Source organism: Coregonus lavaretus, assembly GCF_964263955.1.
Source record: "Coregonus lavaretus genome assembly, chromosome: 29".
Taxonomy (NCBI): domain Eukaryota; kingdom Metazoa; phylum Chordata; class Actinopteri; order Salmoniformes; family Salmonidae; genus Coregonus; species Coregonus lavaretus.
Genome location: NC_140016.1, coordinates 16,453,909 through 16,468,934, shown reverse-complemented (window position 1 = coordinate 16,468,934; position 15,026 = coordinate 16,453,909). Strand labels below are relative to the sequence as shown.

Below are 15,026 nucleotides of genomic sequence, written 5' to 3'. Positions count from 1 at the left end.
GGGAGAGAGGGAGAGAGAGAGAGAGAGAGAGAGAGAGAGAGAGAGAGAGAGAGAGAGAGAGAGAGAGAGAGAGAGAGAGAGAGAGAGAGAGAGAGAGAGAGAGAGAGAGAGAGAGAGAGAGAGAGAGAGAGAGAGCACAGAGGGCCAGGGACATGCTGCCCACCATGTCATCAGATGTCATAATAAGGGGAGTATGGTAAGGAGAGAGGGCAGAAGACTTGGGAAACGGTTGCCCAGTGGCATCGTGGCATCGAAGGGCAACAGACAGGAGAGGAGAAGAGTTATTGGTGAGAGGGAAACAAGTAGACAATAGGGTCCAGAGGTGAGTGGAGAGTGTGTGTGGCGGTCTGGGTACGTGCGTGCACCCATACGTTTAGAGAGAGAGGAAGGAAGCCAGATGGAACACATCCCTGTTCTCAAGTAGGCAATGGAGAAAATGGGAAATATGAGGAGAGAGTTAGTTAGAGTAACCTCACATTCTAGTATGTATTACAGTAGAGCAGTAAGTGTTGGAGTAGATAAACAGAGAACAGACCTGAGAGAGACCTGAGAGACCTGAGAGACCTGAGATAGCTGAGAGACCTGAGAGACCTGAGATAGCTGAGAGACCTGAGAGACCTGAGAGACCTGAGAGACCTGAGAGACCTGAGAGACCTGAGAGACCTGAGAGACCTGAGATAGCTGAGAGACCTGAGAGACCTGAGATAGCTGAGATAGCTGAGAGACCTGAGAGACCTGAGAGATCTGAGAGAGCTGTCTGTCTGTCTGAGGGCAGTGGCGGCTCCTGAAAAAATTCTCAGGGGGGGCAATTTTTCTGATGATTTAGGTGACCTACACACATTTTAAAAAAGATATGTCCAGCAACAACATGAAGACAGGGGCAGCATATAAGTCAATACCAGAAGCATTTATTGACTGATCTCAAAAGTGTTGGCTTACCAGGGTTGGTGGAGCCCTCAGTTTCATCTTTGCCTCGCAAAGCTAACTCAAACACTCCGCAAAACTTCACACACTGGATTAGCCGGCTGAGGATGTGGCGGTTCTTGCTAATGTCGTAGTAAATATATTTGTTATAGTGAATATGGAATATGATATGTTGAGTAAAATGTTGTGCTAAGATCTATTTAGGTCAGGAGCTGGTTATAAGTTCTGTTCCTATCCAATAACAATGGACAAAAGGGTCCTATCTTGTCAGCCTTGTCAGCAGGTGGCCAAGGACAACACCCACGCCATAGGCCTCTCAGTTCTTCCAACTCACGAGTTCTTGCTCTGAGGACACACACACACACACACACAAACACACACACACACACATCATCACTGTTAAACACACACACACACACACACACACACACACACATCATCACTGTTAAACACACACACACACACACACACACAAAAATCCCCTCTCTTAGGCTGAACATTTGAAGACAGAGAACCCGACTCAGAGCCAATGCAACAGTGACAGTAGCCTGGAGGGGACCTCGCCCAACTCATCAGGACCAATCAGAAGATCAGAACTACTAGATTCAACCTACTTCATTTATTGCATAAAATGTCTGCACACAATGTTTCGGGGCTCTCTTCAGATAATAATAATAATAATAATAATATGCCATTTAGCAGACGCTTTTATCCAAAGCGACTTACAGTCATGCGTGCATACATTTTTGTGTATGGGTGGTCCCGGGGATCGAACCCACTACCTTGGCGTTACAAGCGCCATGCTCTACCAGCTGAGCTACAGAAAGTGGATACTCATGGATGCGCATCGCAATTGTAAAATGTCAACACAATTGGAGACACCACGTCATTTTTGGAGACATGTTATTGACAGTAAACTATTGTAGATGCGACTGCTAACTAAATAAAACATTTTAGCTGGCTAGCTAATCATCTTAGCTAAATGTGGGGCAAACAATTCAGTTATTTACCGTTAATTTGAGGGATTGGGGTGAAAGAAATCGAGTTACATAGTGATACTTTACGATATACTGTATTGACAATATCGCAATATTTTAGCGCTAGTTGGCTGTACCTGCACCAAAACACCATTATTGTTCCTTCATAGCTTGTTCTCAATCTTTTCACATTGGGAGCCAATTTGTTTTCAGCACTTTTATTTCCATGACTGATCAAAACTCGTTCTCATGGCTTTCTGATCCCTCTGCAACAGACATATGGTGCGCAATAAAATCACAGTATCGAATCGCAATACGTATAGAATCATGAGACTCGCAATGCTGATGCATATATCTTATCGTGAGGTTCCTGGCAATTCCCAGCCCAAGTTCATTTGCCACAACAAATCTCTTCGCTAGCAAACGCGATGTCTTCTCCAAAACGGCAATGTGTCTCCAGCAATGTTTACTTTTTTGACGTTCTATGGCATCTCCACTTTCCAAGCATATATGACCACATGTAATATTTTGGTAAGTGATGCAAATAGTGAACTATGTAGGGCCAGGATGTAAAATATATGTAGCTGCAGCAATTTCTCTTATCTGATATGGTAAGTAATGGGGCTTAATTTATAGCTCCCTAAGAGTTTGACGAACGGGTCCGTGCACGCGATTCCAGATATCTTTACCTCTGAATAAACTGCCTTTATTATACCATATCCACCCTGTCCAAAGTCTCTACTTGGTCTCAGTTCTCCAGTAAACTTGTGATTATCAACACTAACCTCATCGTTGTGGCGGCGGACAGCTAGCCTGTATCCCTCATCAAGTTGAGTGGCAATGTTATTTTTCCGTTCGTACCAATTTTTGGAAAATCCTCGGGTGTAGGACTTTCCGCCTTTAGTAGAAACCTGTTGAATTATTAAATTTGGTCTGGGAGGTCCTAATTGTTTCGTTGCCAATTTATCTTCATTTGTTCGCCGACAAAAAGGAACTTCTTTCAAAGACACAATCCGCTCTTTTCTCAGTTACGTTCATGGTTACGTTACGTTACGTATGACGAAAGCGCGTAAGTGCAAGCCCTCAGACACCCATAGAGATTGTATTGAAGGCTCTGAAATTTGAAAAAAATAGATTTTACATTAGAGGCTATGAGAGACTTCTGGGCGATTTTCAACCTGACTGAAATCGCCCCAAAAGGGGGGGGAGCCATTTGAAGCACGACTTTAGCCTGATTCGACATTTAGTGGCAGTGTGGCACTGTGGCAGATCAGACGTATAGATTACAACACTGATAACTACTGTTGCCGTGATATAATTGATTAGAAAAAAAATCCCTTCCTTTTCCCGTTTGGCAGTGCGTCGCCCATATCGCCCTATTGAACAGGCCGCCCCTGTCTGAGGGGCTACTTACACAACACCCCCAAGGCCAACTCCTTGACCTGGCCTCTCCATGGAGGACTTCAACACACATGGTTCTACACATGGTCCCGTGTAGCTCAGTTGGTAGAGCATGGCGTTTGCAACGCCAGGGTTGTGGATTCGTTTCCCACGGGGGACCAGTATGAAAAAAAAGAAAAAATGTATGCACTCACTAACTGTAAGTCGCTCTGGATAAGAGCGTCTGCTAAATGACTGAAATGTAAAAAATGTACACCAAGCATACAATACATCCACATGGAACACGGACGCCCGGATTCATTCTAATCACCATTGGGTTCCAGCCAAGAATTTCTAGACATTCTGTGTTTGATGGTGTATAATGTAATATAATGTATACTGATAGAGAAAGAGTACATCATGATAAACAGAGGTACCGTTATTTAACAGATACTCTTATCCAGAGCGACTGACAGTAGTGAGCACATACATTTTTGTACTTTTTTTCCATACTGGTCCCCCGTGGGAATCAAACCCACAACCCTGGCGTTGCAAGCGGCATGCTCTATCAACTGAGACACATGTTGAAGTGAATTTAACAGGTGACATCAATAAGGGATCATAGCTTTCGCCTGGATTCACCTGTTCAGCCTATGTCATGGAAAGAGCAGAGCGTCTGCTAAATGACGTAAATGTGCCCTTGAGCAAGGCACTTAACCCTAATTGCTCCTGTAAGTCGCTCTGGATAAGAGCGTCTGCTAAATGACTAAAATGTAAATGTAAAATGTGTTCCTAATGTTTTGTACACTCAGTGTATATGGCCCTGGGTAGTCAAAAACAGCTCAACATACTGTACATAGCATGATAGCAGGCACCTAACCATAACTCTCTGTAGGCTGATATAGCACTGACCTCTAGTGGCTACTCCTCAGAATACACAATGTCTGTGGGGATCCTGATGTGTGATTTTCTGCTTTGTTCTACACAGGGTTTCCCTGGTCGCGACGGTATGGACGTGAGTCTGATTGTTATACACATTTGAATGTTTCTTTGTGTTTTTGACTGTTTTACTAGTACACTAGCATATTATATAGTACTGTACCTAGAATCATGTTATTTAGTTTCGGGCACTAGCAGTTACAGAAGAGTTTAGATATGATGCACCAACTACATCTCTGTCATTCACAGGGACATGCAGGTTCACCTGGAAAGCCGGTAAGTCTCTCTAAGTTCCTACACACACTACATAGCACAGTGGTACACGTATAAGCATATATAAAGTACACTTTAAATACATGAAGTGTATACCTGCATAGATGCCTATGTATGCAATGAGGTATATGCTGGAGTATTGACCTTTGTTAACCCCTGTGCACTCTCAGGGTGAAGATGGTGAACCAGGATACACAGGACCACAGGGACCCCCAGGGTCAAAGGTGAAGATGATGCTAATGCTAACACCCTCTTTTTATCTCTCTGTCAGACTAGCAACAGACCACCTGTGTTTTATTCTCTTATTATCTTCTCTCTCTCTCTTTCTGGCCGTCCCTGCCTCTCATATCTCTCTCTCTTTCTGTCCATCCCTGCCTCTCATATCCCTCTCTCTTTCTGGCCATCCCTGCCTCTCATATCTCTCTCTCTTTCTGTCCGTCCCTGCCTCTCATATCACTCTCTCTTTCTGGCCGTCCCTGCCTCTCATATCTCTCTCTCTTTCTGTCCGTCCCTGCCTCTCATATCCCTCTCTCTTTCTGGCCGTCCCTGCCTCTCATATCTCTCTCTCTTTCTGGCCGTCCCTGCCTCTCATATCTCTCTCTCTTTCTGGCCGTCCCTGCCTCTCATATCCCTCTCTCTTTCTGGCCGTCCCTGCCTCTCATATCTCTCTCTCTTTCTGGCCGTCCCTGCCTCTCATATCTCTCTCTCTTTCTGGCCGTCCCTGCCTCTCATATCTCTCTCTCTTTCTGGCCGTCCCTGCCTCTCATATCCCTCTCTCTTTCTGTCCGTCCCTGCCTCTCATATCTCTCTCTCTTTCATTCCTCTTTCTTCACTTCTTTCTGTCTGGAGTTTATCGCTCTTAACAGGTCTTGGGTGGGAAGCATGGTTCTTCATAAATATATCAAACACATTGCTTTCTCTCTCATTTGTACTCCCCTCATCTCTCTCTCTCTCTTTCTCTCACCATCTCTCTCTTCTCTCTGGTCCGAGGTCCTGCCAGCCTCTAGCCAGTCCTAACCCCTCTCCCCTGGCCCAGTGATGTCATACGGTATTTAAATACTGCAGAGACCCCAGATGCCGGCCACTTGGCCCCTCTATCAGCTACGGGGCACAACATGAAGTGTGTGTGAACACACTCCTGGGACACATAGCTGTCTGGCAGTGAGTTGAAACGAGCTGATGTTTGTGGTTACTGCTCCAGCTCAGATGGCCAGGGATAAATAAAGGCCTGCTGGACTGGCTGGCCTCTCTACAGCCTGTAACACATGTCTACTACAGGCCTGTTCTATAGTGTTTATCCCTCTCAGTTCCTTTGGTGTTGTCCTTCACCACTACCCCTTTCAGCTAATGTTATACCACTACAGAACGGATTGACTATAACAGGCAATCCTCCTACAGTTTAGGATATAGTCATGTCTCTTATTGTGAAGTGGCTTTCTAACCCCTATGCCTTGTCTCTGTCCTCTGTGTGAACAGGGGCAGACTGGTGAGAGGGGCATGGTCGGACTCCCTGGGTTTAAGGTATGAGACATATCCTGTCACCTCTAGATACACTAAAGATAGTTTCTTGTGGACACAGACAATACATTTGTGTTTGTGTGTATTTTGTAGGGAGACAAAGGAGATATCGGAGAGCAAGGAGCCCAGGGAGACATGGTAGATATACACAGTCTATTAACCCACCAAAGATCAGTTAACTGTCACCTAATTTCTCATGTTATTATTGTATGCTTATAAGTCCCCCCTCTCTCTGTTCCTCTCCTCTCAGGGTTACCATGGTGAGAAGGGGGTTCCAGGCTCTACTGAGGTCATTGACTTCAATGGGAAGCTGCTAGAAGCCTTCCAGGTGAGTCCTCCCAGTCAGAGATGTATACAATATACCTGGTGTGTGTTTGAAGGTCCATAGACTCTCCTAGATAGGGTTGCAAAATTCAGGTAACATTCCCAACATTCACAGGTTTTCCGGATATCCTAGTTGGAAGGATTTCTGGAAGCCCTGTGAATTCTGGGAAAGTTACTCGAATTTTGCAACTCTACCCCTAGAGTATATTCAGACAGACTTAACATGCTGCTGTTCCTCCCTGACAGGCCATCCAGACTATCAGTGTCAGGGTAATCCACTGTCACTGCATGGTGTTGTAGATGTTGTGATCTGAGACTGTTCTCACACACACTGATACTTAGACGTAGGCATATACACTCATACACGTGAGCGTGCACACGCACGCACGCACACACACACACACACACACACACACGTGAGTGTACACATCTAACTTCTAAGACCAGTGTGAATATCCCGTTTGTTTCTGTGTGTTTGTGTAAGGAGGAAACTCTATCCCACAGCCCTGCCACAGACATATTAATGTCACTACTCCGTCACCACAACTAACTCACTCTACTAACCAGATACATGTAACCAAAGTCTGCTGCTACCGTCCACTATCCGCTCATGATGTAGGATCTTAATTTGAGCCAGTTTGCTACAGCAGGAAAATAATTATGCAGCAACAGGAAATGTGAATTATTTTGTGGATTATAATTAATGGACTTTTGTGTAGGGATTGAAAAGTGTTTTTTAAGGGAAAATCAAGTCTGAAATTTCAGTGGAAAATACAAACTTCAGAAGCCTTTTTAAACCTCAAATACACTACAAGTTTAACATTTCCTGCAGGGCCCCATGCTACATGCTAATAACAGATCCCTATCTCTTCAATGACGTGTGGTTCTGATTAAAAACCACTAAGTACAGGGATCCCTGGAGACCAGGTCTAAAGTAGGCCCATGCATGCAGCCCATACACATGAGCTGATCACAACATGGACCTGAGATCCTATCAGTGCTCTGAAGCCTATCTACCTCAGTTTACATACTCTCTCCTAATAAGGTTTAGAGAGAGCCAACCTTGGGAAGGTGAACTCTGGCCCAACCCAAATCAGTTGTTTATCATTTCACTTGCTTCACGATGTGACATATTGATTCCATCCGCTGTAATATTTGAGTGATGAACTTGGTAGTAAACATTGTGTGGCGCTTCAGAATTTATTCATTTGTTTTTTACGGCTTTCAAATTATCTGTGTGGGTGGCCGTCGTTTCAGAAGATGGAGCAACTTGGAACAATAGTTGTTTGTAAATCTTTTCCATTGCCATGGTTTTGACGGAGCACAGAACTAAAACCTGGTAGAGAGGGAGAATCTGCATGTATTATACTCCTCTGGGAATTAATATGATTTCCATCTTTTATTGCTTCAAGACCACGTCGTGCTCGAGAGGGTACACACAACCGCTGCTTTGTGGCGGAGGGGACCAGGGGGCATGATGGAACCGACCTGTCACTCATCTCTAACCTCCACAGGAAGCACCATGGTCTCCACATCCTTAATACAGCATCCAGAAATAGAACCATGCATTAGCCCCAGCCCTAGGGTCAGCCGTCTCAGCCCTAACCCAGGAAACCATCCATGCTGCATTGAGAGAATGTCAGTCTGAGTCCAGCGTTTCCATTCTCCTGCCCTGAGTGAGTTACTCCATCCTGCTCCATTAAAGTCTGTGGTGAGGAGAGGTTAGGATGCTATGGATGCTAATAGTTGTCACGGTTTCGGCCGAGGCTGCTCCTCCTCCTGGTTCGGGCAGGCTTCGGCGGTCGTCGTCCCCGGAGTACTAGCTGCCACCGATCGATGTTTCATGTTCGTTTGGTTTTGTCTTTATGTTGTACACCTGTGTCTTGTTAGTCCTCGTTAGTGTCCTATTTAGTTCTCGTTGGTTGTGTTTGTCTTTGTGTGTGATTGCTCTTCTGTTTTCGTGTTGGAGCTACGTACTTCCCTCCAGTGTTTTGGAGAGGTTTTTCGCACATGTTAGTGCGCCGTTTATTTGACGCCTGTGTGCGCCGTGATTTCGCCTTCGGGCTTATTGTGCTTATTTCTCTACGTGAATATTGCACTAAAGTCTTTTGGACTGAGCCTCTGCGTCCTGCGCTTGATTCATGCACCACACCCACCTTCAGCACCCCTGACAGAATCACACACCAGAATGGAATCAGCAGGATCTGCAGTTACGCCTGAGTCGCTCGAGGAGCATGTCCGCGGCCAAGATGACCAGATACGACAACTGGGGACCGCTCTACAGGACGTCATCAACACCTTGCACCGATGGGAGGCCAGCGGGGTACCCACGCCTCCACCTACCCTGCCAACCCCATCGGCCGGTCCACCAGTCCCAGGTCCGGAACCCAGGGGGATTCGGCTCTCGCTCCCGAGGGCGTATGACGGAACAGCTGCCGGGTGTCAGGGGTTCCTCCTGCAGGTGGAGCTCTACCTGGCCACTGTACACCCGGTGCCCTCGGGACACGAGAGCGTTTCCGCCCTCATCTCCTGTCTCACGGGCAAGGCGTTGGAGTGGGCTAACGCCGAGTGGAGGAAGATGGACGCCAACACCATCTCCTACGCCGAGTTCTCCCGTCGCTTCAAGGCCGTGTTCGACCATCCACCTGAGGGCAAAGCGGCGGGGGAGCGTCTAGTCCACTTGAGACAGGGGAGGAGGAGCGCACAGGCGTTTGCTCTAGAGTTCCGGACTCTAGCGGCGGACGCAGGGTGGAATGAACGGGCCCTCATCGACCATTTTCGATGTAGCCTACGGGAGGACGTTCAACGTGAGTTGGCCTGCAGGGATACCCATCTTACCTTCAACCAGTTGGTCGATATGTCCATCCATCTGGACACCCTGCTGGCCACCCGTGGACGTCCCGAGGGGGGTCCGTCCATTCCGCCCTCCGGCACCTCTGAGCCGAGCCCTATGGAGCTCGGGGGTGCCGGCGCTAGAGAAAGGAGGAGGAGGAGCCCGAGGGGGCCTGTCTCCTGCACCAAGTGCGGTCGTGGAGGGCACACTGCGGCCAGGTGCTGGGGAGGGTTCTCCGGGGGAGAAGACAACAGGCTACGCACTGGGGGGGCCTCCCAGGTGAGTAGACATCCCACTTACCCAGAGCTCTCTGTTGCGCACTTTTGTATACCTGTTTGTTTTCCACAGGTTGCACCTCATTCCCAGCATAAGGCGCTAGTAGATTCAGGCGCAGCTGGGAATTTTGTTGATCGGAAGTTTTGTGTAGGTTTAGGGATCCCTCTCCTACCTGTTGACAAACTTTTTCCCGTTCATGCCTTAGATAGCCGCCCGTTGGGGTCGGGGTTGATTAGGGAGATCACAGCGCCACTTAGGATGTGTGCGCAGGGGGGTCATGAAGAGACTATACAGCTGTATCTGATCGACTCTCCTGCGTACCCAGTGGTGCTGGGAATTCCCTGGTTAAGCACCCATAACCCTGCTATTTCGTGGCAACAGAGGGCTCTCGATGGGTGGTCTGCTCAGTGCGAGGGGCGATGTCTGGGTGTTTCCGTGGGGGCGACTTCGGTGGAAAGTCCAAACCAAGTGCCCGCACTGCACATTCCGCCTGAATATGGGGATTTAGCTCTCGTGTTTAGCAAGACTAGGGCGACGCAGTTGCCTCCTCATAGACAGGGGGATTGTGCGATTGATCTCCAGGCAGGAGCAGCGCTCCCACGGAGCCATGTGTAACCTTTGTCTCAAGAGGAGAGAAAAGCTATGGAGACTTACATAGCCGAATCTTTGAGACAGGGATACATTCGGCCCTCCACTTCTCCCGCCTCCTCGAGCTTCTTTTTTGTGAAAAAGAAAGATGGAGGGTTGCGCCCGTGCATTGATTACCGTGGTCTCAATCAGATTACTGTGAAATACAGTTATCCACTCCCTCTGATTGCGACCATGACGGAGTCATTGCATGGAGCGCGGTCTTTCACAAAACTGGATCTCAGGAGCGCGTATAACTTGATGCGCATTAGGGAGGGCGACGAATGGAAGACAGCGTTTAGTACCACGTCAGGTCATTTCGAGTATCTTGTCATGCCATATGGGTTGATGAATGCTCCATCAGTCTTCCAATCCTTCGTAGATGACATTTTCCGGGATATGCAGGGACAAGGGGTGGTCGTGTACATTGATGATATTCTGGTGTACTCGTCTACCCGAGCCGAGCATGTAACCCTGGTGCGTCGTGTATTGAGGAGGCTGTTGGAGCACGACCTATATGTCAAGGCAGAGAAATGTCTGTTTTTCCAGGAGTCTGTCTCCTTTTTGGGTTATCGGTTGTCCGCGTCAGGGGTGAGAATGGAGGTGGATCGTGTGTCCGCTGTGCGTAATTGGCAAACCCCAACCACAGTAAAAGAGGTGCAGCAGTTCTTGGGCTTTGCGAATTACTACCGGAGGTTTATCCGGGGTTTTGGACAGGTGGCAGCTCCCATCACGTCCCTTCTGAAAGGGGGTCCAGTGCGCCTGCAGTGGTCAGCTGATGCGGACAGGGCCTTTGGGAGACTGAAGGACCTGTTTACGTCGGCTCCGGTGCTGGCGCATCCGGATCCCGCATTACCCTTTCAGGTTGAGGTGGACGCGTCTGAGGCAGGTATAGGGGCCGTTCTCTCTCAACGGTCCGGCTCGCCACCTAAACTCCGCCCCTGTATTTTTTACTCTAAAAAGCTCAGCCCGGCGGAGCGTAACTATGACGTTGGGGACAGAGAGCTGTTAGCTGTAGTTCAAGCCCTTAAGGTGTGGAGGCATTGGCTTGAGGGGGCTCAACACCCTTTCCTCATTTTGACTGACCATCGGAACCTGGAGTACATCCGGGCAGCGAGGAGACTGAACCCTCGCCAGGCTCGATGGAGTATGTTTCTCACCAGGTTCGTATTTAAAATCACGTACATCCCTGGGTCCCAGAATGGTAAGGCAGATGCACTGTCCCGGCGGTATGACACGGAGGAGAGGTCCGTTGAGCCTACTCCCATACTACCGGAGTCTTGCCTTGTGGCACCGGTGGTGTGGGAGGTCGATGCCGAAATCGAGCGAGCGTTGCGTATCGACCCCAGCCCTCCACAGAGTCCTGAGGGTCGGAAGTACGTTCCGCTCGAGATTCGGGATCGACTCATTTACTGGGCTCACACGTCACCCTCCTCTGGACATCCGGGTATTGGCCGGACAGTGCATTGCCTTAGCACTAAATACTGGTGGCCTACTTTGGCTAGGGATGTGAGGGTTTATGTCTCCTCCTGCTCGGTGTGCGCCCAGTGTAAGGCGCCCCGACATCTGCCCAGGGGTAAGTTACAACCCCTGCCCGTTCCACAACGACCATGGTCCCACCTCTCGGTGGATTTTGTGACAGACCTTCCCCTCTCTCAGGGGAATACCACCATCCTGGTCGTTGTGGACCGGTTCTCAAAGGCCTGTCGTCTTCTCCCTATGTCGGGTCTTCCTACTGCCCTACAGACCGCTGAGGCCCTATTTACCCACGTCTTCCGGCATTACGGGGTACCCGAGGATATAGTGTCTGATCGAGGCCCCCAGTTTACCTCCCGTGTTTGGAGAGCATTCATGGAGCGTTTGGGGGTCTCGGTTAGCCTTACCTCAGGGTACCACCCGGAGAGTAACGGGCAGGTAGAACATGTCAACCAGGATGTGGGTAGGTTTCTGAGGTCGTATTGCCAGGACCGGCCTGAGGAGTGGGCACGGTACATTCCCTGGGCCGAGATGGCCCAGAACTCTCTCCGCCACTCCTCTACCAACCTAACCCCCTTCCAATGTGTGTTAGGTTACCAGCCGGTTCTGGCACCGTGGCAGCAGAGCCAGATCGAGGCCCCTGCGGTGGATGATTGGATGAGGCGCTCGGAAGAGACGTGGAACGCTGCCCACGTCCACCTGCAGCGGGCCGTCCTTCGTCACAAGGCGAGCGCCGATCTCCACCGCAGTGAGGGGCCGGTGTACGCACCCGGAGAGTCTGGCTCTCTACCAGAAACCTACCCCTCCGCCTACCCTGCCGGAAGCTGGGTCGGCGGTTTGTGGGGCCCTTTAAAGTCCTGAGAAGATTGAACGAGGTGTGTTATAGGTTACATCTACCTGTTGAGTATAAGAATATTAACCCCTCGTTCCATGTGTCTCTTCTCAGGCCGGTGGTAGCTGGTCCACTCCAGGACAATGAGATAGGAGAGACTCCTCCGCCCCCACTGGACATCGAGGGGGCTCCGGCGTACACCGTTCGGTCCATCTTGGACTTCAGACGCCGGATGGGGGGTCTCCAGTATCTCGTGGAGTGGGAGGGGTACGGCCCGGAGGAGCGGTGCTGGGTGCCGCGGAGGGACATCCTAGACCCATCTCTCCTGTCGGAGTTCCACCGGGATCATTCCGCGCGCCCTGCTCCACGTCCTCCTGGTCGTCCCCGGGGTCGGCGCACGGCTGGAGCCGCGCGTCAAGGGGGGGGTACTGTCACGGTTTCGGCCGAGGCTGCTCCTCCTCCTGGTTCGGGCAGGCTTCGGCGGTCGTCGTCCCCGGAGTACCAGCTGCCACCGATCGATGTTTCATGTTCGTTTGGTTTTGTCTTTATGTTGTACACCTGTGTCTTGTTAGTCCTCGTTAGTGTCCTATTTAGTTCTCGTTGGTTGTGTTTGTCTTTGTATGTGATTGCTCTTCTGTTTTCGTGTTGGAGCTACGTACTTCCCTCCAGTGTTTTGAGAGGTTTTTCGCACATGTTAGTGCGCCGTTTATTTGACGCCTGTGTGCGCCGTGATTTCGCCTTCGGGCTTATTGTGCTTATTTCTCTACGTGAATATTGCGCTAAAGTCTTTTGGACTGAGCCTCTGCGTCCTGCGCTTGATTCATGCACCACACCCACCTTCAGCACCCCTGACAATAGTGCTGGTTAGGTCTGCTAGGACCGGACATGTATGGGGCTGTTTTAGGTTTACTGCTGTTGGGTGGTGGAGGAGGTATTTGGTGTGTGTGTGTGTGTGTGTGTGTGTGTGTGTGTGTGTGTGTGTGCGCGCGCTTGTGTGTGTCTCTCTTTCCAGGTCAGTGCTTTGTTTCCCTACATCCAAAGCTAAGTCAATATAACGTCTATGTGTTAGTGCTTCAATTAGCATAATGATTACTACACATTAAAATGTTTGGTTTTCAATGGTCTGGGCAGGAAGTGAAAGACACAAAATATACAGTGTTCTATGAAAGACGCAGCGGAGGTAACCGCTAGTACAAGTCTAAAACTGATAAGCCCCCAACATTTATGCTAATGAATAAACCAATCAGAGTTGACTCTCGTCATGAAACATTTAGTTATCTTGGACATAAGTTTAATGTTGCTGGCGAGTGGGAGGAACAAGTTGAGGAGCTTGTCCATGAGTATTCAACCAGGCTTGATATGACTGACATTTCCCCTCTGCCTGTGGTCATGAAGCTAGAAGCTGTGAGAGAGGTGGCCCTAGCAAAGATTCAACATCTGCTTGCAAATGTGCATATCCCACAGAAGGTTCTGAAGGAAATGAATAGCAAAACTGTTCAAGTGGTGAGAAAGTGGCTATGCTTAAACACACACACCACACGTGACGTTGTCTTCATGAGCCAAAGAGAGGGAGGTTTAGGTGTCCCGAATATTGAGTGGATTTACACTGCTACCAGACTGACTCACCTATTGAACATGCTCAACAGTGACGATGTGACAGTTAAGGAGTTAGCCAGAGCCTCCCTCCTTCTGGACCTACTGAGGAGGAAGGTTCCACTGGCCAGGGACAATGAGGACAACTTCCTGGGTTTTAGGAGGAAGGCCAATGGAAAATTGGACACTCGTGCTGCGGCTTTGGAGTCTGGTCGGACTGGCCGGACCTCAACGACCTGTGCAACCGGACTGGAGTGAAGCTCAGGTGGACACAGACTGATATGCAAACTGAGCCAGTGACTGCCTCTGATGCAGTTGTGGCAGATTGCGGTGTTGTTGTGGAAGCTTCTGTCACCTATGATGGAACATCTCATCCTACATCCAGGACAACACCCCTTGGTATCAGACGGATGCAGCTACTGCAACACTGGACTGGCCTGAGGCTGCAGGGAAAACCCACTGCTCTGGACTGTGCTGTCCACTCTGTCTCCCATTCCATGTACCAGAATGCTGCCTTTGGCGAGGACATTCTCACCTTTACTGTTAAGGCGAGGCTGCAAGTTCTACCAACAAAATATAATCTAGCACTCTGGTACCCTACAAACCATGACCCATTTCGTATTCTATATGAGTCAAATGTAATGGAGTCCATTGCCCATGTTGGGAATGGCTGCTGTTCATACAAGGATTTGTACATTGCTAGACATGACCGCCTTGTTGACCAGTAGTCTCAGCAACAGCACACATGCATAAACATTATTGTGTAAGAGGAAGCTGGTTTGATGTTGATGTGTTTTCCTGTGTGCCAAATATGCCAGATATTGTTGTTGTGGGGGGAAGCCAGGGGAAGGTGCTCATTTTGGAAGTGGGCTGCTCATTTGAAGGCTACATGGAGCAGGTCTTTGCAGAGAAGCTGCTTAAATACCAGCCCCTCGTGGCGCGCTTGGACAGCCTCAGGTGTAAGTGCAAGCTGGTGGCGCTGATATTCGGCAGTCTCGGCCATGTACACAGGCTTGCAGTGCGTAGCCTCCAGATTGCGGGCCTGACAAAAACT

The 15,026-nt window shown here is 49.2% G+C and overlaps 1 protein-coding gene across 1 annotated transcript in view; it reads left to right on the top strand.

Moving 5' to 3' along the window:
* The window catches only part of LOC311105155 (uncharacterized protein), a gene marked incomplete at both ends in the record, with an annotated part of 271,628 nt that overhangs the window by 220,438 nt on the left and 36,164 nt on the right, over window positions 1–15,026 (top strand). Inside the window, 7 exons of the mRNA XM_084147197.1 lie at window positions 4,270–4,296; window positions 4,470–4,496; window positions 4,664–4,717; window positions 5,970–6,014; window positions 6,105–6,149; window positions 6,262–6,339; window positions 6,582–6,605. Coding sequence (XP_084003323.1) covers window positions 4,270–4,296; window positions 4,470–4,496; window positions 4,664–4,717; window positions 5,970–6,014; window positions 6,105–6,149; window positions 6,262–6,339; window positions 6,582–6,605 — 300 coding nt within the window. The remainder of the gene's footprint in view (window positions 1–4,269; window positions 4,297–4,469; window positions 4,497–4,663; window positions 4,718–5,969; window positions 6,015–6,104; window positions 6,150–6,261; window positions 6,340–6,581; window positions 6,606–15,026) is intronic.